This window comes from Phoca vitulina, unplaced genomic scaffold, assembly GCF_004348235.1.
Source record: "Phoca vitulina isolate PV1807 unplaced genomic scaffold, GSC_HSeal_1.0 scaffold9, whole genome shotgun sequence".
In the NCBI taxonomy this organism is placed as follows: domain Eukaryota; kingdom Metazoa; phylum Chordata; class Mammalia; order Carnivora; family Phocidae; genus Phoca; species Phoca vitulina.
In genome coordinates this window covers 44,881,290-44,909,134 of record NW_022589712.1, presented here as the reverse complement: position 1 = coordinate 44,909,134, position 27,845 = coordinate 44,881,290, and the positions used below count along the sequence as shown (strand labels likewise).

General features: G+C 34.7%; 1 protein-coding gene, 1 non-coding gene and 1 pseudogene across 5 annotated transcripts; 2 read left to right on the top strand and 1 right to left on the bottom strand.

Moving 5' to 3' along the window:
- Nucleotides 1-48: 48 nt before the first annotated feature.
- On the bottom strand, nt 49-27,834 carry ZUP1 (zinc finger containing ubiquitin peptidase 1). 4 transcript variants are annotated; one of them, XM_032408009.1, is made up of 10 exons: nt 27,592-27,834; nt 25,717-26,289; nt 17,668-17,778; nt 15,663-15,784; nt 13,809-13,977; nt 10,697-10,885; nt 10,094-10,259; nt 5,755-5,906; nt 4,464-4,684; nt 49-561 (listed from the first exon to the last, which is right to left on the bottom strand). In XM_032408009.1, exons 2-10 carry the CDS (start codon nt 26,273-26,275, stop codon nt 514-516), a joined length of 1,737 nt encoding a protein of 578 aa, XP_032263900.1. In that variant the 5' UTR covers nt 26,276-26,289; nt 27,592-27,834; the 3' UTR covers nt 49-513. The 4 variants fall into 4 exon arrangements, with proteins under 4 accessions (XP_032263900.1, XP_032263897.1, XP_032263899.1 ...); XM_032408006.1 differs by lacking the exon at nt 49-561 and having other exon boundaries at nt 3,633-4,684; XM_032408008.1 differs by lacking the exon at nt 49-561 and having other exon boundaries at nt 3,633-4,684; nt 27,705-27,824.
- LOC116634825 lies at nt 14,088-14,225 on the top strand. Its single transcript, XR_004300056.1, has one exon. It is a non-coding gene; the product is annotated as a U4 spliceosomal RNA (small nuclear RNA).
- Nucleotides 18,229-19,553, top strand: LOC116634671 (annotated as a pseudogene).
- Nucleotides 27,835-27,845: the final 11 nt, after the last annotated feature.

The window sequence follows — 27,845 nt, the reverse complement described above, 5'->3', positions numbered from 1 at the left end:
AATTTCTAAGTGAGGAGGAGGGAATTTCATTATATATGTTTTATAACAAAAGAAAGCAGAATGCCCAAATGTAAGAGCTTGGAAGTGAGACAGCCTGGGTTCACACCCTGGATTACAATCATTTTCTTGGGCAAATTACAAACTTTGCAGAGCTTCAGCTTCCTTACAGGACTAACAGAATTTGTCTCACAGAATTGAAGATTACAGTAATTAATACATGGAAAATACTAAGAATACCTAACACAAGGACCCAATAAATATTACATATGATTATCATACAAAACCAGTTTCTAACACATAGATATGAGAGGAAATACAGAACTCATAATGCAAACAAAATTGTTTATTGAAATAGTTACTAAAGAATGAGGTACACGAGGTGTGATTTAGATGTTTTAGAAATTAAATTGTAAGTTGAGTAAGGAATTCAGATTCGTAAGCTGTATTAGGGACCTTAATATCTGAATTTGGAAAATAAAGTAAAATTCCATGATCACTGAAATGCTTAATTCTTCAAGGAATCTTCTCGGCTGTGAAAACTTGAGAAGCTTGTCTCCTGGCCTTGAAAAGGAATTTTAAAGAACTGTTAATTTTAAGCAATACGTCCATTATTAGAATATATATTAATTATCTAATATAAAAAATAAAATCTAGAAATTTTTTCAAGATAATGAAAATTCCTTAAGAAAAATTACAACTTCAAACCTAGGAAATTAGAAATAAACTTTTTTTTTTTTTTAAGTAGGCTCCAGACCCAGAATGGAGCCTGACGTGGGGCTTGAACTACAGACTCTGAGATCAAGACCTGAGCTGAGATTGAGTCAGGTGCTTAACTGACTGAGCCACCCAGGCATCCCAGGAATAAACATTTTTAAAGCCAAACCAAAAAAAAGAAAGAAAAAAATTAAACAAAATACCAGATAAACACAAAACAAAGTAAAAAGAAAATTCACTGTTTTAAGGAATAATGAGTCAAAAGTAAAAATGATGGATCACAGTCATAGACATGTATAAATACAGAGAAGGAGAGATAGAGAGAGCAGTGAGCAGAGAACCTTTAAGAAAATTATCTCCTTCATTATGGTCTTAAAAATGTCACTTTAAAAGACTTTTTTTTTTTTTTTAAGATTTTTATTCATTTATTTGAGAGAGAGAGAGCACAAGCAGGGGGAACAGGGAGAGGGAGAAGCAGATTCCCCTCTGAGCAGGGAGCCTAAGGGGGCTGGATCCTAGGATCCTGAGATCATGATCTGAACTGAAGGCAGATGATTAACCGTCTGAGGCACCCAAGTGCCCCTAAAAGACCTTTGAAACATTTGTTCTATTTTTACAACTTGAGTTACAAATCAAGGTATATTATACCAAGCTAATTTAAAACAAAGTTAAATCAAGATTACATAATGGAAAACAAAGAATGCAGTGACAGAATTTAACTACAACATGTCAATGTATGAAAAGAATTGAGGAAAATGGCTATTAAATAGGTTTGTTGCGTTACTTAACTGAATTGCATTAGGAGATATTTTCCAACATAAATCCTTTCACCTAAACAAGTGTTCAAACATATACAACAGTTTGGAATTATTAGATACTCAAAATGTATTTATGGCAGAAATGTATTATGGTAATTATAGGACAGCTGTCAGGATAAAAACAATTCTTTGAAACCCGAATCCTCTCCTTGAATAAGAGCTGCATGATTAAAATATTATAATTAACTCCAAATATGAAGAACAAAACATAAAATGCAGTTACAAATGTCTACATTTTGGGATACTTTAAAATACCAAATTTGTTCTGAAATTCCTACAATTAAAATTATAGCTATCACTTAGGAGGAAAAAGACATTTTAAAATGAGCTATAAAAAAACAATCACCCTGAAATAAAAAGTAAAATCATTAATGTGCCCTTAGTAAAAGACGCAGGTTTCTATCTGGTGATATGCAGATCAATCAGTACATCAGTATTTGCTGAATTCCTATAATGTATACAAGCACTGTTAAAAATGGCAGAATAACTATAAGACACAGTGATTTTTTTTAAAAAAAGGAAAAAACAAAAACCTAAGCCTGAAAGCAATATGCGAAAACAATGTTAACTGATGATTTCTTTTCATTTTTCAAAATATATTGTCCTATCTTTTCAATAAAAGTGAATTGTTCACATACAAGCTTAATTAGCAAACATGAAATGATGAGACTTTGTATCCTCCCAGAAGAAGCAATATAGAGAAGGGCTCTGGATGTAAATAGACTGAATTGGAATCCTGCCTCTTGTTACTTAGCAGCTGTGTGACTTTAGAAAGATTTTATTTATTTGACAGAGAGAGAGATAGCGAGAGTAGGAACACAAGCAGGGGGAGTGGGAGAGGGAGAAGCAGGCCTCCCGCCGAGCAGGGAGCCCGATGTGGGACTCGATCCCAGGACCCTGGGATCATGACCTGAGCCGAAGGCAGACGCTTAACGACTGAGCCACCCAGGTGCCCAGGATACAACTTTTTTGAGCTTAGGCATCCTCCTCTGTAAAATGGGAATAACAGCGACTACTCCATGGGGCAGTTGTGTAGATTACATTAGTTAATATTTGTGTAAAATGGTTAGGATGGTGCCTAGCACAAAGCAAGCATTATAAAGTATTACTTTATCAATATTACAGTTATAATCATATTATTATTTCTTCTCTATCTGGCGGCATTGTACACAGTCAGCCAAGTTCTGATTTTTTTGGTTAAAGACACAGCTACTCTCCATGACTCAAAAAAAAAAAAAAAAAAGAAGAAGAACAGTAGCAAATGCACATTTTTAGTATTCTAACACCAATGTCTCAGTTTCTAAAACCAGAAAGTTAACTAAAATGTTCAGCTAGGCTCCATGATAATATTTAACCTCACCTATGCTCTGTTGATGAACAAGCATCTTGGTATTTATAACTATTAACACTAACCTCTAACAAACAAAAAACAGACTCTTAACTATAGAGAACAGATGGCTACAAGACGGGAGGTGGATGCGGGGATGGGTGAACTAGGTAAAGGGGATTAAGAGCACACTTAACTGAGTAATGTATAGAATTGCTGAATCGCTATATTGTACACCTGAAACCAATATAATATTGTATGTTAACAACACTGGAAGTACAATAAAAATATAGGGACACTTGGGTGGCTCAGTTGGTTAAACATCTGCCTTCGGCTCAGGTCATGCATGATCCCAGTGTCCTGGGATCAAGTCCCATATGGAGCTCCTTGCTCAGCAGGGAGCCTGCTTCTCCCTCTGCCTGCTACTCCTCCTGGTGTGCTCTCTCTCTGTCTCTGACAAATAAATAAATAAAATCTTTAAGAATAAAATAAAAATAAAATAAAATAAAATAAAATAAAATAAAATAAAATAAAAATATAGGGGCACCTGGGTGGCTCAGTCAGTTAAGTATCTGCCTTCCTCTTGGGTCATGATCCCAGGGTCCTGGGGCTCCCTGCCCAACGGGGAGCTTACTTCTCCCTCTCCCGCCCCCTGCTTGTGTGTGCATGCGTGCTCTCTCAAATAAAATCTTTTGAAAAATAAAATAAAATAAAAATATGTCTTTTTAAAAGTCATAAATAAATAAATAAATAAATAAAATTAATCTCTAACTTTATGCAGCCAAATTAATGATAGGGTGAAAAAATGAATGCAATTTTGGCATTTATGTCATGGCAAAGAAACCTTTGAGATATAATTAAACTGAAGAACCTCTGAAACAATCTTTGCCTTTATATTCCAAGTTCTGAGGCTGAAAAGATGAACTCTAGTTCTCTCATTTCAAGTAATTTTAGTGCTTTCCCCTGTAATCCTGTTACTCTTCATAAATGCTCCTCTCTAGTCCTCTCTTTTCTCCTCAGAGAGAAACAAATCATGTGGAGTAGTCTAATAGGGACATTTTTTTTCTTTTAAGATTCTGGGAACTGTGCATTTTCTAGACTTGATATGCCATTACATAGCTTCAGTTTATACCAAGTGGAGGATTTTCAATCCCTAGAAATTCTTATGAACATACCAGTCACCACTTAACTGTAAGGGATAAAGAGGCAACTGTACTGAACTTAAATTCTAGAACTGTGTATATCCAGTAACCCCAAATGCATAAGATGGAGTCTCAATAATTACAAGAATCACACTTAATAAACCATAATTATTAAGACCAATATGCGTTAGGTCTCCGGGGATTAAGTGAGGTTTTCTTTACCATATATGTTATTAACAATTATATAAGAGTAAATATTTTTATGAAGCTCTGAGTAAAGTATTTGGAAGTCATTAGGTAGCATTTGAAATTCAAAGATGTCCACTCCAGAAATTAAATGATACAAAACCAAAATAATGCAGAATGAGATACAAAGGGATTAACATTGATTATAACTAAAAACTTTAAACTTGTAAGTTCAACTGGTTCAAGCTTCACATAACCAAATATGTAGATACTTACAACTTTCTCCTCTGAAGAAAGAACACCCTCTACTGCCACTATCTGGTATTGCTTATGTTTTAAATTTCCCACGAATTTCCGAAGTTGCTTGAGATTGCTAGCCTCCATGTCTTGCTTTAACAGTTTCTGCATTTCTCGAGAAGGACATCCGGGATCAAATATTAGTAAACATAATGTTCGGTTTTTTCTCTCTTCAATTCCAACAACTGTTCGACTATGACCTATCAAAAAATTAAAAAAAAAACTATATATATGTGTGTGTCTCCTGTCTATTGCTATACATATAGACATGTTATTAAATACACACACACTATATATATATTCTCTGTATGCAGTGTGTGCACATGTGTGTTTAGAACAGAAATAAAGTCAGTCCCTCTGACAGGTACTCTCACTCTGAAGACACAAATAGTTTTAGTTCTATTTCCTAACCTTCAGTTTTCATTTGTTCAATTTTTCTTTTCTTAAAGGCTTCAATGCAAAAAATTTTATGTCTATTGTGCCATATTATTTTAGTTCTTCTTTCTTAATCCCTTGATTCTTCTTATCCAAATTATTTCAAATGCATTATTTCAAATGCATGAAAGCATTTGAAAATTATCTACCACAGAACAAAATCTCTCATGAATCCAAAAGATTAACAAAAGTAAATTTATATATACTAGAATTTCAATGGGGAGGGTTTAACCTTTACAGCTTGTATTCCTAAATGATGAAATTCCCAACATTTACTGCTCCTATTCCTGTTGATTCAAATCATCCATTCAACAAAGTTTATCAAGTATCCATGTGTCAGGCACTATTCCAGGCAGTTAGTTATACAGAAGCAAACAGAACAAACATTCCTGTCTTCATGGAGTTTTCACTCTAAAAGGAAGGAATACCCTATAAACAAGGTTAAGTAATTAAGCATATTATTATGTTAGATGCAAAAAAATAAAGCAGGGAAGAGAGACAGAAAATGCCAGTGGTGAGGGGTTGATAACAAGATGGAATTTTAAATAAGGTGATAGGGGAAGGCCTCACTGAAGTGACATAGATGAAGACCTAAAAAATAAAGAAGTAAGGGATGAACAAGAAAGTGAACCAGGTGGCCCTGAAATATACAAGGGATAGCACCCTTCAATACCCAGGAAGGTACCATAATGACAATGTAGCTCTGAAAATCAGACTAACGTCACAATACTCCCCTCTTCCCTATTATCTGAATCTTAATCTGTCCTGAAGCAAAAGTCAATTAGTTATCCTCTAAAGGTATAAGCTATACTTATCATCTATGAGTTATACCAACCTTGATGCTGAAGATAGATTGGAGGTTTAGATGTACACACTACTTTTGGACTCCCTTCTCTCTCTGAAGAATAATAGTTCAATATCCATTCAAATAAACGAGGATGTGTACCCAAAGGACCAGTTGACTTATGAAAATCAACAATGCGGCATCTATTAAAAAATTGACAAAATGGTTTGGAAAATAGTTTTTAAAACATGTTCACCAATGGAGTTATCAAATACAAAAAAATTTTAATTTAGAACTAATTTTATCTCATCAATACTTTCCTAAGAAGAAAATGAATATAAGTTTCATTATGTATCTGGAAAAATGTCATTTTATGAAGAAATAATTATTTAAATAAGATTTAATAAGATTGATGACTGATACAAAAGTTACATTTTCTTTTTTTTTAAAGATTTTATTTATTTATTTATTTGAGAGAGAGAGAGAGAGAAACAGCGGGGAGACGTTCAGAGGGAGAAGCAGGTTCCCTGCTGAGCCGGAAGCCCGATGTGGGACTCGATCCCAGGACTCCAGGATCATGACCTGAGCCGAAGGCAGTCGCTTAACCAACTGAGCCACCCAGGCGCCCTAAAAGTTACATTTTCTGACATACAAAATCTCTATGAAGAGTAAATAAGGACCATACTTTTTTTTTTTTTTAAGATTTTATTTATTTGACAGAGAGAGACACAGCGAGAGAGGGAACACAAGCGGGGGAGTGGGAGAGGGAGAAGCAGGCTTCCCGCTGAGCAGAGACCCCGATGCGGGGCTCGATCCCAGTACCCAGGGATCAGGACCTGAGCCGAAGGCAGTCGCTTAACGACTGAGCCACCCAGGCGCCCCCATACTTGGTTTTTTAAAAGTCATCTACATGTAATCTGAGACACAACTTTCATTCTAAAGTCTCTAAACCTGATGATCAATTAGAAGCTGACTTCTAATTTTAATTCTGCAATAGCCATTCACATCTATCAAAAATATCCTGACTATTTTTCCTCTTGGCTCTCACAAATTCCAGTAACAGACAAGAAAAGAATACCTGCAAAGATCTCAGAAAAACCCTGTATGTACTCCTCTCATACATACATTTATCTATTTGCTATTTGGCACTAGATCACAGTGGTATTCCTTCCTCAAGAGGAAGTCAGCCTTGAATTAATGAAATTATTTTAACCAGAAGCACTACTGACACTTCTCAGCAACTATTTTTAATAGGTCGGGTAGAAGCAAGGGGTGCCTGGGTGGCTCAGTGGGATAAGGGTCTAACTCTTGATTTCTCCTCAGGTCATGATCTCAGGGTTGTGGGATCCAGCCCCATGTCAGGCTCCCCACCAAGCAAAGAGTCTGCTTGATATTCTCTCTCTCCCTCTGCCCCTCCCCCCACTTTTGTGCATGTTCTCTTTCTCTCTCTCTCATAAATAAAATCTTTAAAAAAATAATAAAAGTTCGGTTATAAGCAAAAGCAACTAAAAGCTTTTCTGTCACTTTAAAGTATAGGACAGATATCCTGTCCTTCCTTGTCTCTCTTGACAAAGTCTCCAAATATACCAAAATTATAATGGTTGCTATCCTTAGCCTCAGGAAGTTTAGTGTTGAGGCTGACATTCAACTGATTACTACTGAGTTTTAAATGCTGAAATGAACTTCTGGATAAATTGTTTAAAAAGTAGCTACAGTACTTTTGGGTTTGAAATTGACTGCATATTTAGATTTAGAATCTGAATAGTACCCTACAGAATATAATTCATAGACAGCGAAAGGAAGACATTTAAACAAGTAGTAAAAAAATTCAGAGCATAGTATTAAAGAGGCTTTACTAAAAAATTAAACTATTTCAGGCACCAAGAAAACAGCTGGATATATCAGGTATTTTAGACAGATATTTTCCTTCCCTTAAACATGACTTGAAAACTTAGTATATGATATGATATATGTAATCTGAAAGTGTGAACAGACTGGCAAGAAGAAAAAATAAAGTTAGAGGACATTAAAATAGTCCTTTTGATTTAGAGATCATGACCTGAGCTGAAATCCAGAGTTGGACGCTTCATCAACTGAGCCACCCAGGCACCCCCAAAGTTTTTCTATTTAAAAGTTAAGAAATAGTTTCACCTCTGAATCTAATTAATTAATATAGTAAAAATGATGTGAAACAAACATAAAGGAAAACACAGAGCTATGAAGTTTAAAGGCAAACTTTCCATTAAAGATGATCATAAGCATCTATCTCTGCTCCCTCTTGAAAGCCCAACAACGTAATACTGAAGGAGAAAATGATTCAAACAGCTAAAGACAAAGAGAATGGAGACAGACCAAACTGCCCTGCACTTTTGGAAAATGAAAGCAGAAAAGGAAACATAAAAGTGAATGAAAAAAACCAGACAACTGTCTTAAAATCCCAGAGAGGCTGGAAGCTTAGAGGCACTAGGTATTGGGGAGAGTAGTAATGGGGGTATAATGTGAAATGAATTGAAAATTTGCATAAAGAAGGCAAATCACTGCTTAACTACCCCCTCCATCAATGCAGGAGCTCTAGTCAGGAGAGTGGAGAATTCTTCTCTGAATGGCCCCTAGAAAAGATCTCTTCCTATATTAAAATTTTCAGAGTTCCCCAAACAAACAGAAAGCTTCCCCTAAAACTCTATAAATGAAGTCTGCTCATATGCAAGCTCCATGTAATCCTATAGGACCTCTGATCTTTTAGTGCCTCATCCTCACTTTAGGAATGGACAACTAGGGATTTACAAAAGTTCGAAGAAAGCCTTCAAAATGCAAAAGACTAAAATAAATAGAGTGAAAACAAATTAACATGGAAAAAACCCACAAAATGCAAGGAATAGAAAGAAAGAAAATGTTGGGAAAAAATCTGCAACCATAACAGACTATGATGCTATGAAATTGCCCCTTAAAATTAAAAACATGATTGCTAAGATACAAATTTCAATAGAATAGTTGGAAGATAAAGCTGAGAAAATCTACATAGCGAAACAAAAAGCAAAGATAAAAAATGAAACATGACCAATAAACTTAAAAAGTCAAAGGAGTTCAGTGGCCAACTACCAGAAGTTCCAGAAAGAAGAATAAAGAAAATGGAGGAATCATAATTATCAGTTAACTCTGAGCTCTTATTACATGCCAGTCACAGTTCTAAGCACTTGATCATCTCACTTAATATCACTGCAACTCTATGAAGCAGTTACTATTTACATGTTCTTTTTATCAACGGTGGGACTAGGCTGCAGACAAATTAAGTCATACAGCCAGCCAATAAGCAGGAAAACTAGAATCAATTGTAGGCAGTCTGACTCCAAAGTCCAAGCTCTTAACCACTATACTGAGATCTTACAATTCACAATTCTAGATTCAAAAGGAAAAACAAATGCCTAATACAATGAATCAAACCCCACATTCATGGTGAAATTTCATAATAGCAGGACTAAGAGATGATGCAAAAAACTTCCAGAGAAAATAAATAGGTTACACATAAAAGGAATGAAAATCAGATAACATCTTACCTTCTCAATAGTAACACTGATTGCTAGAAGTCAACAGAGTAAGAACTTAATTTGATCTGAAAATGATTTTGAATTTAGAATAACACAGCCACCCAAACTATCATTTAAGTAATAAGGACTAGGCACCTTTTCTTAGGAAGCTAATGAAAGATGTGTTTAAGCAGAAGAGCAATCCAAAAAAGATAAAGACATGGAATCCAGAAAAAAGTCCCGGCTCTACTTCAAGAAAACAATGAAGAAATGCTACATGATTACAGCTTTGAAGGGAATCTAGGAGACTAGAGCAAAGACAATGGAGGGCTTCATGGAAGAAGTGTCCAGGAATAGGAGTGCCTCAGATTACATAAGTGGAGGTTGTGAAAAAGTTTGAGACCATGATGCAGTCAAATAGTAAAAAGGAAAAGAAAAGACAATTCTTAACTCAAGGCAAATTTTTAAAAGCTTTTCAGGAAAGGAAATAAAATCAGAAATGAATAATATTAATACAATTATTAATTATTAACCAAATAAAAGGATTGAGGGTGAACACAGGTAAGAAATGTGAGGGAAATGCAACAATGTCTAAAACTGATAAACCAAAAAAAGAAAAGAAAAAAAAAAAAAGCCCTGAAAGCATATTATTCAGAAACAATGGAAGTAACAGCTGCGTCTGAGAAATCAGACTTGAGAAGAGAGAAGAACATAAGATAGGGACTGAATTGCTCGTTTTTAGTATAAGCCTTTTAGTGCCACTTAAATTTTATTTTTTAACTGTCCTTTGATAAAAGAAAAAAACAACAACAAAGAAAACCTCCCAGGTATGACAATAACCTTAACTTGGGTTTTCAGGTACATACTTTACCCTTAGGGAGGTCAGAAGTGTATATACTTCACATGCTCCGATCCAGGCCTTTGTTCCCTGTAACCTGTTATTAAGCTGAGAGGCACCCTGAGGATCAAAACCCTCCTTCCACGCATCTTCAATCATAGACTGAATTTTTGGAATGCAAGGAATTGACATACCTAAAATTATACAAGCAAACATGTTACATGATAGTTACTAAAGTACTATATATTAATTCATTCCATATTGTATGTACAGTTGATCCTTGAACAATACAGGGAGGTTAGGGGCACTGATAGCCTGCACGGTTGAAAATCTGCATATAACTTTTTGCTCCCCAAAAACTTCACTACTAATAACCTACTGTTGACTGGGAGCCTTACCAATAAACATAAAACGAACAGTTGATTAACACATATTTTATATGTTATACATATTATATACTGTATTCTTATAATAAAGCTAGAACAAAGAAAATCATAAGGAAAAAATCATAAGGAAAATACATTTACAATATTAGACTGTAAAAAACCCACGTATATGCAGTGCAAACTCATGTTTTTCAAGGGCCAACTACGTATCAGTGGACACGTTCAGAGAATTGTATTTCACATACCTTTCAAGCAATCGTCATAAGCATCATTTTGCAGTAATGATGAAAGCAGCATCTGGAAATTTCGGTAACCACAACCCCAACCTTTGTCACCAAAAGATGAATGAAAGTGATCCACCCCTGTGGAAAGCCACACGCGCCTCACATCTGTGGCCGCATTCTGATAGTATCTGTAAAGTGCTTCAATAATTCCTAAAATAAAAAAGAGACTTAAAAGATTTACAAGGATAACCTATCATCTTTGATGGCTGTCTCATATATTTCTAATATTAGTCTCTCCCTCAAGTGCCCCATCTAAATCCTGTCAATTCCATCTTCTTTATCTTTTTACTGTTATAACCTTTGTTCACGTCTTATTACTACTATGCAAGTTTTCCTAACACTAGCATACTACTTATTATACTAAGACAATGGTGCCTCACTGTCTAGGTAATATGGTCTTAGCAACCACAACATATATAACTGCCAAAGAAAAATTTCCTCAAAATAAAATTTTTTATCCTTGGCCCCTAAATTTCTTTAGATATTTTCCAATATCTTTTGTTAAATTATAATCTATTGTTAAACAGAAATAATAGCTTTAACTAATAGCTGCTTCAATTAACATTTGCATAACTAATAAAAATAAAAATCTTTGCCACACAATCACTGAATTTCAAAGCAGTTTACAAAAAGGACATAGTACATTACAGAGCAGTATTCTTTAATCTTCTACAGATATATTAGTATTAAATTATACATACTCTACTACATTCTATAGTAATTTTTAAACATATGCATAAATAGAAATTAAAGAGTGACATAAATTAAAAACAAATAGAAATTTTAGTATTTTCTTCCTGTATAACCTAATGAATCATATTCCACATCTGCTGGAATGTCCTATCCCACAGAAACCTTTTTACACGGAAACCCTTGAAGAAATATAAAGATGGTCTTCAGAAACAGACTCATGGATATGAAAATATATGGCATAGGAAATTACAGATAAGTGGGGAAAGTACAGAGTTGCTTTCCTTTCTTATTGCTTGAGATACATCAGTAATAAGAACTTAAAAGTACTGTTATAAATAAGGGGAAAAAATTAAATCCACACCTTCTCTTTCTCTCGCTCCTTCTCTCTCATACACACTTATGTACAAATAAATCCCAAGTGAATTAAAAGTAGAAATATAAAAAGCAAAGTATAAATGTTTAAAGAAAATATAAAGGAATATGTTTATGACCTCAGAGTTGGGGGATTTCCTTAAACAAGACACTTAGGATATAAATAAAGACAAAGGCAGAAATTTGATTAAATTCAAATTTAAAACTCTAATTAAAGATACCATATACCAAATTTAAAGGTAAATTATAAATATTGAAGAAGACATTTGTATTTCATATAATCAACAAATTAGTGTCCTGAATATTGAAGGAACTCCCACAAATCAATAAGAAAAAGACAACCCAAAAGAGGACAGACAAAGGAAGGGAATAGGTTTTTTACTGAAGAAACTAACTCAGGAGTAATTAGGAAAATGCAAATTAAAATTTCAAAAACGAGTAGCAAAAATTAAAAAGTGTCACCATACAAAGTGTGAGTGAGAATACAATGATGCAAATGTAGATTATGATCATTTTGGAAAACAATTCTGCAATAACCTTAACAAAGTTAGAGATGTATATGCCCTTTAACCTAGTATTTCCAGTTCTGGATGCATTACAGAGAAACTCTTAAAAAAGACCTCTTGACAAAAGGGAACAAACTGAGGGGAGGTGGGTGGGGGATGGGGTAAATGGATAATGGGCATTAAGGATTAAAAAACAACAACAAAACCAACCAAACAACAAAAAAAACCTATTCATAATTTGTATGAACAACCTAAATGTTTGTCAACCACGAAAACAGGTAAATAAGTTGTGTATAACTCATACAAAGAAATACTATACCAGAGTCAAAATGAATGAAGTACAGCTATAAGAATCAACATATCTGAGCAGACCAAATAGAAACAGATGTATATCAATTTATACATAGTTTAAAAACATTAAAATATTACATATATTTATGGACACCTACATATATGGTAAAAGCATTACAGTATATGAGACTAATAAATACCAAATTCAGGATATCGGTTCTCCTTGTGGATGAGGAGGGATTAGAATCAGAAAGGGATGCACAAGGGATTTAAAATACATATGAGGTTTACAGCTTCAAAACAGTAAGATTAGGAATCTCTGTGGCAAGAACAAAGCTGTTTCATATAAATTTTTTTACTACACTAATAGGTATATTAAAAAGATACCTTAAAAAACATCATGGAAAAGGCATTCTTTGGAGCAAGGCAGATATGATTGTGAATAGTAGCTGGGCCAATAAATAGCTATGTGGTTACGTTGGGAAAGTAATTTAATCTATCTAAATCACAATTAACTAATCCAGAAAAATGTAAAAGTATACAAGTGAATGTCTGTTTTGAGTTAAATGATGCAATATATATATATAAAGATCTTAGTGTCTAAATCTATACTAAAACAATATAGTAGGCACTATCTAAGTGTGACTATTAAGCACTTGAGATGTTACTTGCCCAGATAAAAATACTCTGTAAAGTATAAAATACACATTGGATTTTGAAGAATGTACAAAGATTGCAAAATATTTAATAGTTTTTAATATTGATTATATGTTGAAATAATAATATTATGGACACATAGGGTTTAAAATATTAAAATTAATTTCACTTCATCCTTCTTTCTTACTTTTTCTAATGTGACTATTGGAATTAAAAAAATATATACGTATATATATATATTTGGCTCGCTTATACTTCTATCACACAGCATTGATCTAGAACATAGTAATCACTCAATAAAAACTTCTAAAAGGCTCATTTTCAAATGTCAAGTAAATGAACACAATATAAAAGTAAATTATTTTTAAGTGAATTATTTAATGAAAAAATAAAAGTGCAGAGGTTTAAACAAAAACATTTAAAAAAATTATTTGAATAGTCTCACCTAAAAGTATACAAACTATGGATAATTAAAATTAAGCAAAATTCAAAAAATCCTGATTATTACTTCACTGTTACATGAAATACTAAAATAATGATGTTTAAGTACTCACCAGAAGTTTTTGTTTTTCCATCATCAATACCAATAGCTAGCGATTCCATCATATCAGCTTTTCTTCTATGAAATTCAGATGGAGGCATTCTTCCCCTATTGACTTCTATCTCCATATTTCGTAGTTGCTGTTGTTTGTATCCTCCAGAATTATCTAAACCATATTGTCTCTATCAAATATAAAAATGACTTACTTTTTATGTCCCTTTACCTCGATGAGGATGGAAACTTACTACAATTTTATTTATTTGGAAATGTACTTTGAAACATTCTGGTTTATAGCTTTGCGCAGTGGCAGGATCATAGCCAATGAGGTTTATCCGAGGTGCGATTATTGCTAATTGAAACATTCTGGTTTATAGACTTTCATACAAGATTAAGATTTTTTATTAGATATTTTTATTTAAAGATTTTTCTTAAGATTTTTATTAAAGATAAATAACACATACACACACAAATCCCTAAGTTAGTAACAGCCTTTCTCTGTTAACAACTACCAGGGCAAGAGATTTGCTTTCTTTGTATTAGGGAAGGTAGAGAATCCTGTCTTCCTACTAAAGGTATGGAAAAAGGCAGATGAGTTCTGAACATACCACTGATTTATTTAAGAAAACTTGTCAGTACTTATTATTTGGTTCCAGGCTAGCCTATGAAGGCCTACTTAATCCATAATTCATTCAGGCAGTAATTCTACATAGTAAATTAACTATGTTTTTTTGCACACTGGATAGAGAATCTCCAATGTATAACACAGCCTCTATGGAAAAAGTTTTTGAGATCTAAACAACTTGCAAAGTTACTTAACAAACTCCCTTAAATACTGGAAACTTTTTGTATTGATAATGTTCAAAATTATATAAGACAAAGAAAACTGAGGAAAAGCCAACTCTTTTTCCTCCTCTGAATCTTGGTGGGAAAATGTTTTGCAAATAAATGAATCACCAAGGAGAAAAATAGCCTACATTAGATATTCTACAATGAGAATTACATAGTCATGTGTAACATATCTGAAAAGAAAAACTCAGAAGTAGGTCTGAGAAATTATGGTATGTACAATGCACATTAGCATATTAAAGGTTTTGAGAAATCTTGCAGTATACAAACCTGTTTAACTGAATACTTTCAAACCTATTCAATCATAAGCCCTTTTTATTCAAACGATACCCTATTAGCACATAGAAAAAGTTTTTAGAAACTCTGAGCATTATTAGCACAGGTAGTAGTTCACAGAAAATTATGACTGAAAAAAGTAGAAAAATCTATTAAAAATTTAAATGCATTAAAAATATACTAGATGCTGCCAGTTTACTTCAGCAGATACCACCAACCCAAGATAAAGTCTCAAATACCACCAAAATTGGATTTTCTATTAAAAATGGCTCTTTTTAAATGCCTGAATTGCAATCACTAAAAAAATTTAACATTCAGACAGGAGATATTAATTCTAAGTTTCTCTTTTAAGTATCTATCTATACAAACACTTAAATTCTGAGTACTTGCTTCCTAATCTGCCCTGTCAATTTAACATAGGTTTGAATCCAGGCTTTACCATTTAATACAGTCTGAACCTGAACAAATTACTAGCTACGTAAGCACTTTGTCTTTACTTCCTCATCTGTCATTTAGGGAGCTGTTGTGATGATCTTAAGATACTATATATGAAGTGCTTATCCCAGTACATGACCAGAATGAGTACTTATAAGTGGTAGCTGTTATGAATTATAAAATGTGTATGTAAAAAGAGTATTTTGTATACCAACAATGACAAAAATAATAGGCTGCAGTCTTGACAGCATGTTTGAAAAATAAGAACTCTACCAAAGCAAAATATTACAATTGTTATTAATTTTTGTACCTGCAGCTTCTGAAATTCTCCCATTTCTTGTCGTGCTTCTTCAGATCTCCTCTTTCTGTCTTCTTCTTGTTGGAGCTGGTGAGCCAATTCTAGATCTCTAGAACATTGGACTCTATCTATGCCTATTAGATATTTTTAATGTTTAGAATAAAATAACTACTGAATTCAAATCTCACCTATTATATGTTAACTCATATCTTTTAAATGGAATAAATGCTATTATTTTGATATTTACTCATGACTATGATGTCACGGACACACTGTTTCTAGCAGAACTTGAATGGCTTCTACAGGGTAGAACCTCCACTTAAATCACTAATATTCACTGAATAGGTAGGCTGTGACAAGCATTTTTCATTAATTATCTCATTTGATCCTCATAACAACCTTAGGAAGTAGGTATTATTTCCTAAGGAAACCAGAACTTAGAGAAATCAAGTAATACTCTTCATTGGTGTTCCTTATTAATACAAGTAAGGAAGATTGGCTTTTAAAATAAACTGGGGGGAGAAAAGGAAATAATGAAGAGCATAAAAATATGTCTGCCAAGTATAGCTTAATTACAGTCTGGTCTCAAACAAATGGTACAACTTTGCAACATGTTGCCCTGTTTCCTCTCTACCCAATATCCCACAGATATATTAGTCAGTGGCTTCTGGCCAGGATCTGGTCTTCCTGACTTCCAATTTGATATTTGAATTATGTATTTGAATATTCTTTCTTTCCTTTCAAATCTCTCAGTCTCTACTACATCTTCCTATTTGGTCCCCACTTCCACTGCCAGAGATAAACAATTTACAACTGATTTTTAGCATACTTCTGACACTATCTACAGTGATTTAGTCAGGACATATCTTTCATTATCTATCATAGGCTTATAGAATAATTTATGTACCCATACAAAGCCTATTATAAACAAAAGAATTATCAGACTTTCAGCTTCAGAGGGTTATTTTTCCACAGCAGTCAGCAGAGAATCACTGGAGAAGAGGACTGTTACATCTTTGCTCCAGTGATTCTCATTTTGGGATTAGGCTGAGTGAGCAAGAAATATTACTCATGAAGATCACTGATTGGTATTAGGATCATTAATACTGGGTACTGAAGACCCCTGAATTAACAGGAGATATCAATGTACCTTAAGAAAATGAAATCCAGTAGAACACAATTGGTTTCTCTTAGGGTCTACTTTATATTGTTTCAATGGGACTCTGAAACTCACAGAATCCTACTTCTAAGGCACCACAATGATCAATGTCACTATTCAAAAAGATAACGAACAGAGAAAAAATTATATAGTCACTTACAAAACTAGTAAGTGGTAATATAAGAAACTGGGCAAACTGGAAATGAACTTGAAAAACATTTAAATCATACAGTTCATATATTTTTAAAAAACTATAAGTGCCATATGGCAGCTTCCTAGTTCAACAACAACTTTTGCTGACCTGATGCTAAATTCAGTTATTTCTAGCTGTTGAAAGAATGGCCTCAACCTCAGCAAACAGATTTCTTTTTTTTTTTTTTTTTTAAAGATTTTATTTATTTATTTGAGAGAGGATGAGAGGAGAGAGAGAGCACATGAGAGGGGGGGGGGTCAGAGGGAGAAGCAGACTCCCTGCTGAGCAGGGAGCCCGATGCGGGACTCGATCCCGGGACTCCAGGATCATGACCTGAGCCGAAGGCAGTCGCTTAACCAACTGAGCCACCCAGGCGCCCAGCAAACAGATTTCTTAAAGTGTACATATTTCATTGTCTTCTAAATACTAGTGTTCTGGGGCAAAACTCTGAGGGCAAAATCACTAATTTAGTTACTGCTCAAAACAGTTCATCCTATACAACTTTTCTGTGAAACAACTTCCAAAAAGAAGTTGAAGTTACATTAGAATTCTTTAAAGGGACAAATTTATTTTTAACCAGTATGCTTTTTTCCCTAAAAATTAGATATATCCTAGGAAGCAGAAATTAAATCATGAGATTCTTATTTTTAAACATATCAACATACCTTGTCCAAAGTTGCTTTCTTCCAAATGTAAGTCAACATGTTCCTGGAGAATATGGTAATTTGTACAGATGAGCCCACACATAGGACAGTCATACAGTGGTTGATCATGGTCTGTTTTAGAGATATAATTCAGTTGATTTTATTTTTAAAACTTTTAGATTTTTTTCACCCTAAGTCAAAGATTGTCCACTGCCCACTAACCTTATGAAATAAGTAAAAGCTCTTCGTAGTTGGATTTAAAGCTATTTTATACTTCTGGGGTCAAAATGGAAGATTGAGCATAAGCACACATCTCTCTTACCACTATAATAAAAGAAAAAATTAATAATAAATATTCGGATCTGTAGTCAAAGCAAGAAAAGAAAAGTATAAAGGAAAATCAAAACGGTAAGTAGGGGCCAGTCTACGCATGAATTTTAGGGGCTAAGTTATCAGCACCCTCCTTCCAAACTAAATGGTGAGGTACAAAATTCAGCATAAAGCCTTCAGCATAAAGCTTAGAATTGGGATCATACTGCCTAGCTGGAGCAGGAGATCAAAGAGCTGCATCCATCAAGCAGCATGGCAAGTAGATAGGTGTAGCTTGCCCAGGCCAGAAGCAGTACATCTGCAAAAACCAAGACCTGACTGATACTGGGCATAGAAGAGGGACCCTGAGCACTGAGCCGAGCAATCCATACATGTAAGGCCTGGTCTGGAAGTGGAATAACTATATTTAGAAAGTAGCTGAGACTGCTAGACAGCTGTTTATTTCCACAAAATGAATGTGACCGGTCTCATTTTAGGTGGATCAGCTGACCTTAAAACTGAACTAAGTCAATCTGATATGTTTGGAGAGATGCTGCAGTCAAAAGATTTAAAATTAGTTGATATATCCTATGGTGGTGAAAATGGAAACCAGGCCATTGAGTTATCTACTGAGGTAAAATTCATTCAAACAGAGATATTAATTCAACATTTTGGTGAAAGCAGCCAGAAGACAGATAAGTACTGTTTTGGAGATGAAGATACACTAAAGGCTTTGCAAGTGGGAGCTGCAGAGATTCTAACAGTTTATGAAAATCTGGATATTATGAGAAATGTTCTTCATTGCCAAGGCACAGAAGAGGAGAAAATTCTCTATCTAACTGAAGAATAAGAGAAGGATAAATCTCATTTCACTGACAGGACAGGAACATGAACTGATTGAGAATATGTCCCTCCTGGAATGGTTTGCTCACAACTATTAAAAATTTGGAGCTACACTGGAAATTGTCACAGATAGGTCATAAGAAAGATCCTAGTTTGTGAAAGGATTTGGTGGAACTGAAGTATCTTGCAATACTGAGCTGATTTCCATGGAATGGAATACCAAGGAGGAGACGATGAATTTTTTTACCTTGATGACTAGTAGGTAGTTGACATGGGTCCCAGAAAATGTGCCTCATCCTGCAGCAGCCAACTCAAGGAACATATCTCTGGTGGAATCCAAATAGATCTCTGCCTTACAACTGGACCATTTTCAGAACTTAATCCAGGAGCACTGGCTACTGAAAACAACCAAACAAAACCAGACCCAACCCTATACTTGGCTTTGTCATGGTGTCAACACTGCAGCCTACAACTAAGTTCCTAAATGCTACCTTGGACTAATTTTAAAAGGAAACCCAGTTTTTACTTTTACTTGATGACCAAATTGGGTGCTCTTGTATTTTATGAAAAAAATTTTTTTAACCTTCATACATTTAAGCAAACATAATTTAAGTGCTATAAATCTTCAAAAGTTAATAGAAGTGACATCCTAAAAAAAGAAAGAAATGCTAGAGATCAAACACGTGGGCTTATTAGCAGGCTGGACATGGCTGAGGAAAGAATCTCTGAGTGTGAGATGAGAAGAGATATTCCCCAAAATGAAGCGTAAAGAGAAAAAGACCCTCCCCCCAAAACCTCCCCCCATAAACATAAAAAAACAAACCCACAATCTCCAAAATCTGTGGGAGAACTGCAAAAGGTAGAACATACACAAAATGGGAATACCAGGAGAAGAAAGAAAGGAACAAAAGTATTATTTAAAGCAATAAGGTCTGAGAGTATACCCCAAGTTAATGTCAGACATCAAACTATAGATCTTGGAAGCTCAGAAAACACCAAGCACAGTAAATACGAAAAATTACATCTAGGCACATCATATTCAGACTTCAGAAAAATCAAAGATAAAAAATCTTGAAAGAAGCCAGAGGGAAAAAACACCTTGCCTATAGAGGAACAAAGATAAGAATTACATACAACCTCTCAGAAGTCATTCAGGTAATAAGAGAGAGGAGTGAAATATTTAAATTTTCCAGAAGAAAAAAAAAACCCCACCAACCTAAAATTCTGTACCATTCAAAATTATCCCTCAAAAGTGAAGGAAAAATAAAGAATTTCTCAGACAAAAATTGAGGGAAATTGTGCAAGGAATGTTAAAAGAAGTTCTTCAGAGAGAAGAAAAATTATATTGGTCAGAAACATGGATATCCTTAAAGGAAGAGCATCAGGGAAGAAACAGGAGATGATAAAATAAAAACTTTTATTTTTCGCATTAATTGATACAAAAGGTAAGTTTATTCAAAATAAAAATAGCAACAACGTATTAAATTATGTGTGTGTGTGTGTGTGTGTGTGTATATATGTATATACATGTGTGCTTACATTTACTTGAAATGAATGATAGCAATGACACAAGGGACGGGGAGGAATTAGGAATATCTTATTATTATAAGGTCCTTGTACTCATATAGTGATACAACGTTATTCAAAAGCAGACTTGGATTAGTTGTTAATGTATACCGCAAACTCTAGGCCAAGCACTAAAAAAGTAAAAACAAGTATAATTGATATGCTAAGAAAGGAGAGTACTGAGCAAGTGACATCTCTTGCCTATTATCAGGAGTAGAAGTCCAAATGCATCTTGATATCAGAATCGCCACGGAAAACAATGCTGTCAAGTACTGGACAGAACACGTGACGCACAGTAAACAGAGAAAGAGCAAGATCTTCTTCAGTATTAGACATTAGTCTGCCATGGCCAGTGGGTCACTTCCAGCAGCCAACACAGGGCAATTGGTCTGTACACACCTCTCCTGCACCACAGAATGAAGGATGTCATCTCCTTCCAGCAGAGGATAGATTTAGCATTAAGGCTGTTCAGGTGCCATAGGACACACATGCTTAAGCAAAACAAAGGAGTATATATTGTTGCCTGAAACAGGGAAAGATATTTCCACACACAGGCTGTGAGAACTCTATCTCTTGAGAAGAAAGTGTTCTAGGCCTAAGGATCATTCTTATGTGGCCAAATAGGGTCAAAAGACTACATGCATGAACTGTTTTTCCCCATGGAGAGAAAATAAAATCATACGAAATGCTCAATTAAACCACAAAATCAGGAAAAAAGTCGAAGACAAAAAAAGAAGCAAAGAACAAGGGCAACAAATAGAAAACAATAACAAATATGGTATATTAATCTAACTATAGGAATAATCACTTTAAACATCACTGGTCTAAACATACACTTTAAAAGACAGATTATCAAGGTGGAGCAAAATATAAGACCTACCTGTGTGTTGTCTACAAGAAATTCATTTTAAATATAAATATACATATAGAGGGGCGTCTGGGTGCCTCAGTTGGTTAAGCATCCAACTTGGTTTGATCTCATGGGTTGTGAGATGGAGCCCTACGTGAGCTCTGTGCTCAGTGGGGAGTCTACCTGAAGATTCTCTCCCTCTGCCTATTCACACCCCCCCTCAAAAATAAATAAATACATCTTAAAAAAATACAAATATAGATTAAAAGTGAAGGGATAGAGAAAGATACATCATGCTAACACTAACCAAAACCAAAACCAAACAAAGATCTGGGAGTCAGCTAATATTAATTTCAGAGAGGGCAGATTTCAGAACAAGGAATGTTATCCAGGATAAAGTGGGGCATTACATAATGACAAAGGGTTCAATACTCCAAAAAGACATAAAAATCCTTAATGTGTATGGGCCTAACAGAGTGTCAAAATACATGAGGCAAAAATTAACAGAACTGCAAGAAGAAATAGGCGCATCTGCTATTATACAGTTAGAGAATTTTTAACACTCCTCTTTTAGAAGTGGACAAATCCAGCAGGCAGAAAGTAAGTAAGGATATAGCTGAACTCAACAGTACCATCAATCAACTGAATATAATTGATGCTTATACACAAGTTCATCCAACAGCAGAATACACATTCTACTTAAGCTCATATAAAATATTCACCAAGACAGACCACATTCTAGGCCATCAAACATAATTTAGGCCATTAAAGCTTAAGAAATTTAAAGAATTAAAGAATTATAATCAAACAGTCTGCTCTCAAACTACAAGGGAAATAAACAAAAATTAAGAGAAAGATCTGAAATATCCCCAAATACTTGGAGATTAGACACACATTTAAATAATGTACCAAAGAAATCTCAAGGTAAATTTTAAAATATTTTGAACTAAATGAAAATTAAAATACAACTTAAATTTTGTGCAATGCAGCAAAAGCACTGCTTAGAAGGAAATTTATAACATTCTACGCAATCACCTAGGTTTCCACTACAGGAAACTAGAAAAAGAAGAACAAGTTAAATCCAAGATAAGCAGAAGAAATTAAAAAAACAAATAGAGCAGAAATCAATGAAATTGAAAACAGAAAACCAATAGAGAAAAACAATGAAACCAAAGGCCTCTAGCCAAGCTAACGACGAAGAAAAAAGAGAACACAGATTGTTAACACCAGAAATAAAAAAGGGGACATCACATATCCCATGTATGTTCCAAAGATAATAAAGTTATATTATGAACTATGCCACAAATTTGTAAACTAGATGAAATGGACCAATTCCTTGAAAGAGACAACTGGGCAAATTAATACAAAAAAAAGTACTGAGGTAAAAACCTAACAAAATATAAAGACATACATGAGAAAAAATACAAAATTCTGATAAAAGAAATCAAAGAAAAACTATGTTGAGATATTTCTTGTTCATGATAGGAGGACTCCATATTGCCACAATGTCTATACTTCCCAACTTGATCTATAGATTCCAGACAATCACAATAAAAAATCCCAGCAAGTTATTTTGTGGCTATTAAGTAGCTGATTCTAAAATTTATATGAAGAGGCAAAAGATCCAGAATAACCAATACAATATTGAAGAAGAGCAAAGTCAAAGGACTGGCTCTACCAGACTTCAAAACTTAGTATAAAGTTACAGTATCAAGACACTGTGGTACTGAAAAAAGAACAAATAGATCAATGGAAAAGAACAGAGAGCCCAGAAATAGACTAATAGCCCAGTCGACTAATCTTTGACAAAGCAAAGACAGAAATATGGAGGAAAGAAAATCTTATCAACAAATGGTGCGGGAACATGTAGACATCAAAATGCAAAGAAAATGAATCTAGACTCAGACCTTACGTCCTTCACAAAAAGTAACTTGAAAATGGATCAGAGACCTAAACTTAAAATGTGAAACCACAAAACTCCTAGGACATAACATAGGAGAAAACTTAGATGACTTAGGATATGGCGATGACAACACCAAAGGCATGATGAAGTTACAAAATAATTGATAAGGTAGACTTCATTAAAATAAAAAACTTCTGCTCTGCAAAAGACATTGTCAAAGAGAATAAGAAGACAAGTCACAGAATGGGAAAAAATATTTGCAAAAGATACATGTACTAAAGATCCGTTATCCAAAATATACAAAGAACTCTTAAAAATCAACAATAAGAAAACCAAAACCAGATTAAAATGTGGGCTGAAGACCTTCACAGACACTTTACCAAAGAAGACATACAGATGGTAACGAGGCATACAAAAAGATGTTCATTTATGTTTATGAGAGAACACTTCAAATTAAATTAAGATGAGATACCACAACACAAATATTAGAATGGCCACAATCTGGAACGCTGACAATACCAAATGCTGGTGAGGATGTGGAGCAACAGGAAATCTCATTCACTGCCACTGTGAAAGAGTTTGGCAGTTTCTTTTTTTTTTTTTTTTTTTTTTTTAAAGATTTTATTTATTTATTTGATAGAGAGAGACACAGCGAGAGAGGGAACACAAGCAGGGGGAGTGGGAGAGGGAGAAGCAGGCTTCCCGCTGAGCAGGGAGCCCGACGCGGGGCTCCATCCCAGGACCCTAGGATCATGACCTGAGCCGAAGGCAGATGCTTAACGACTGAGCCACCCAGGCGCCCCTGGCAGTTTCTTATTAAAACTAAACACACTATTATTATACAATCCATTAATCACATTCCTTGGTATTTACCCAAGTGAATAGAACATGCTGTCCATATAAAAACCTGCATGTGGATATTTAAAGCAGCTTTATTCCTAATTGCCAAAACTTGGAAACAACCAAGATGTTTTTCAGTAGGTGAATGGATAAATATACTGTAGTACATCCAGACAATGTAGTATTATTCAGCCCTAAAAAAAAGAGCTATCACGCCATGAAAAGACATGGAGAAAAACTTAAATGCATATTACTAAGTAAAAGACATCAATCTGAAAAAGCTATATACTGTGTGATTCCAATGACATTCTGAAAAAGGCAAAAATACAGAGATAGTAGAAAGATCTGTGATTGCCAGGGGTTGGGGTTGGGGAGGGGCGACTAGATGGAGCACAGAGGATTTTTAGGGAAGTGAAACTCTTCTGCATGATAACTAAAATGGTGGGTAGTTGTTATTACACATTTGTCAAAACCTATAGAATATACAACACCAAGAATGAACCTTAATGGAAACTATGGATTTTGGGTGATAATGATGGGTCAGTGTAAGTTCATTGATCATAACAAATGTATCACTTGGTACAGATATTGATAGTGGAGGAGGTTGTGAGTATATGAGGACAGTGAGTACATGGAATTCTCTGTACTTTTTCCTTAATTTTGCTGTGAACCTGAAACTGCTCTAAAAAATAATATTTATTAATTTTAAAAAAGTGAATCTAGACTCTCCTTACACCTTTTAAAAAAATAACTCAAATGAATCACAGACTTAAATGTAAAATTCATAACTATAAAACTTCTAGAAGATAACATAGGAAAGGTGACCTTGGGTTTGGTGATGAGTTTTTAGATACAACATCAAAAGCACAATCCATAAATGAAGAAATCAAGTAAGTTGCACTTCATTAAAAGTTAAAACTTCTGCTCTGTGAAAAACACTGTTAAGAGAATGAAAAGACAAGCTCCGGACGGAGAGAAATATCTGCAAAACACGTATCTGATAAAGGACTCATATCCAAAATAAACAAATTACTCTTAAAATTCAACAGTAAAGAAAAAGAGATGATTCTAAATGTACTGTATTCACCAACAACAGAGCCTCCAAACAGATAAAGCCTGAGAAAGCTGAAAGGGAAAATAGACAAATACACAATTATAACCGTGGACTTCAACAACCTCCTTTCAAAAAAGGCTAGACAGGAAATCAGAAAGGATATAGAAGATCTGAATACAAACAAAATGATCTAAATGACAAATTTAGAACACTCAACCATTGACAACAACAGCAGAATACATTTCTCTTTCCCAAGTGTCCATGGAATATGTACCAAGATAGATCATATACAATATCTTGGTAGATAAAACAAGTTTCAACACATTTAAAAGAACTAAAATCATAGAGTGTGTTCTCTGATCATAAGGGAGTGAAACTCAGAACCACAGAAAATCAGAGTCCAAGACAGTTCAGATGCCACTGGGCTAGTGTTAAGAGAATGCCCTCTGAAAAATGGACTCTTAGTATATTCCTCCTCAGAAAGGTTCTAAAACTACTCTCAGTGTGGTTGAAACATTTATTATCTGAATAAAAAATTCTTTTCCACAGTTGTATTTTTATATTGTAATAATAGCAAATGAACAACGTTATAAGCTGAATTAAAAAAAAACACATTTGCAGTAATCTGATTTACAAACCAACTTTTAGGACACCACATATTAAACTGACACTACTGTTACTTATTACATAAAATGAGTATCTTACCTTCTGATGGAGTGTCTAAAAGATCAGCATGCTTTGTTTTCACATGATTTTCCATATCTTGACTACAATCTTCTATTCTTCCGCAGAACGGACATTCGGGAGGACTATACGTTGTTTCATAAATTGATCCTTTTATTTTAGATGGGTCACACTCTTTTTCCTTACTTTTAAGGAATTTTCTAGATTCAGTTAAGTTCTCCGAATAAAAGGCTTTATGTTTTAAAGTACCATCATTAGGCAGGCTTTGAGCTGAAATTTTTTGATGATTAGATGCACAAGCTGAATGGACACTAGAATTAACTTCCATTCTACACTGTAAGGTGTCTTTCCTGTTATCTGAAGTTCTAATCTGTATTGTATTGATCCTCTCAAAGCTTCTTTCAAGTTCATTTTGCTCAAAATGAGCAGTTTCAATATGAAAACACATTTCATCATAATTCACGCCTGACAACTTGCAAAATGGACATATAACTTCATTTTCCATGTGAACAATTAGGAGGTGAGCCTTCATGTCTGGTTCTGAGGTTACTGTTTCACCACAAATATCACAAGAAAGCATAGTACATCAGGTAGCTAGAAAAGAATATAATATTATTTTAAGTTTGAAAGACTGAAGAAAAAAATGCATTCTATAAAATGATTTGAAACAAATTTTTAACAAGTATTTAAAGCTGGAATATTTGGATGAAGATATTTTCGATGTACTTAACGTTTCCTCAAATGCACAAACTTCATTATAAATCTCAACCAAAATTTCTCTACTGTATTTTAAGTTTAGGGTTTCAATAAAATAAAGGCAATAATAGTTCAAGTTAAAATAAATAATTTTTAATATATTTCAAAAAGCATGTCTGGTCTGAGGGAGAGAAGAAAATAATGTTTATAAAATTGCCCAAGTATGGTAAGTCAGTTAAGAGAAAACGAAAAGAAATCTTATCAACTGGTCAATCTAAATACAGAAACTTAAAGTTGTTAACAATGGGGAGGGTAAATAAATACATCTTATTAACAGGAGTTAACGGTTAAAGAGCTTTAGATATATCAAAGTAATTTAAGTAGCATTATTATCATCCTATATGGAGGAAACCCTGGCTCCCATAGGTCACCAAGGCCAGAAAATGGTCATCCAAAATGCCAACTCAGTCAAACTCCAAACGCTGTCCTCTCAACCCAAATAAAATGAGTGACCATGGTAGCAAAGAACACAGATTCCAGAACCAAGAGAACTGCATTGCAATCTCACGTTTCAGAATTTTAGGTAAGACAGCTCATGTCTTTGAGGTTTGGTCTATAAAATGAACTGTACTAAATCAGCAGTCACTTTAGGGTTTTATGGACTAATAAAGTACTGGGTACGGACAAAAGGTGATTTTGTTTAGAATTTTTAAAAAAGCAATCACAGCCACAACCTTCCTATGTCGTTCAGCTAAGGACTATTTAAAAACGAAAAGAAAAATAAGGAAACTATTCCCATTATTTGAATAAATTTAGCTTTGTAAGAAGCTACATTGTCCTTATGTTTCTTATTCCCCTTCAGACAAGTGAAAATAGTTTCCGATTTTAGAAGGAAATTCTCCCAAACCACCAGTGGAAAGAACGTCAGTTTCTTCTTTTCCCGAGGCTGGGACACAGCTAGACAGAGGGATACGCTTGAACTCCCAAACACTCTGATCAGATCAAGTGGGTGAGAGATGTAAGTAGGCTATGACAGGTGACAGGCTGGGCAGGAGGTGAGAGAAGCCGTAAAGGCCGAATGCCACAAGGTCCAGTCTGCCCAAAAGTCCGCGCCAATGTTCAGGACCCGAAACCGGCCCAGACACTGACTGGGTCAAAGTTGAGGCCGGGGGAATAAGGGAAGGGACCGTAAGTTCCTACCGGCCCAAAGATCCGGCCGCGGCCACACTGCCTTATGGTTGGCTTCCCCTTCGGGTCGGCCGCGGACGCCGTCTGGCTCTCCCGCAGAGAAGTACACGTTCAGCGCCGATTACCTTTCCCGGCCTGGAAGACTGGGACAGGCCCTCCCTACACCCAGAGATTCACAGTTAACCAAGACAAGAACCAGCGCCTCCAAAATACTTTCACTTCCATTATCACATTCAAAAAAGCTTTTCCTCTGTCAACCGGAAGGA

Coding starts and splice junctions, on each gene's coding strand:
- ZUP1 (XM_032408006.1), bottom strand. CDS start 26,275: ATGCTTTCTTGTGATATTTGTGGTGAAACAGTAACCTCAGAACCAGAC. Junction 17,779..25,716: donor TTTAGACACTCCATCAGAAG/GTAAGATACTCA, acceptor TCTCTAAAACAG/ACCATGATCAACCACTGTAT. Junction 15,785..17,667: donor AGAAAGCAACTTTGGACAAG/GTATGTTGATAT, acceptor AATATCTAATAG/GCATAGATAGAGTCCAATGT.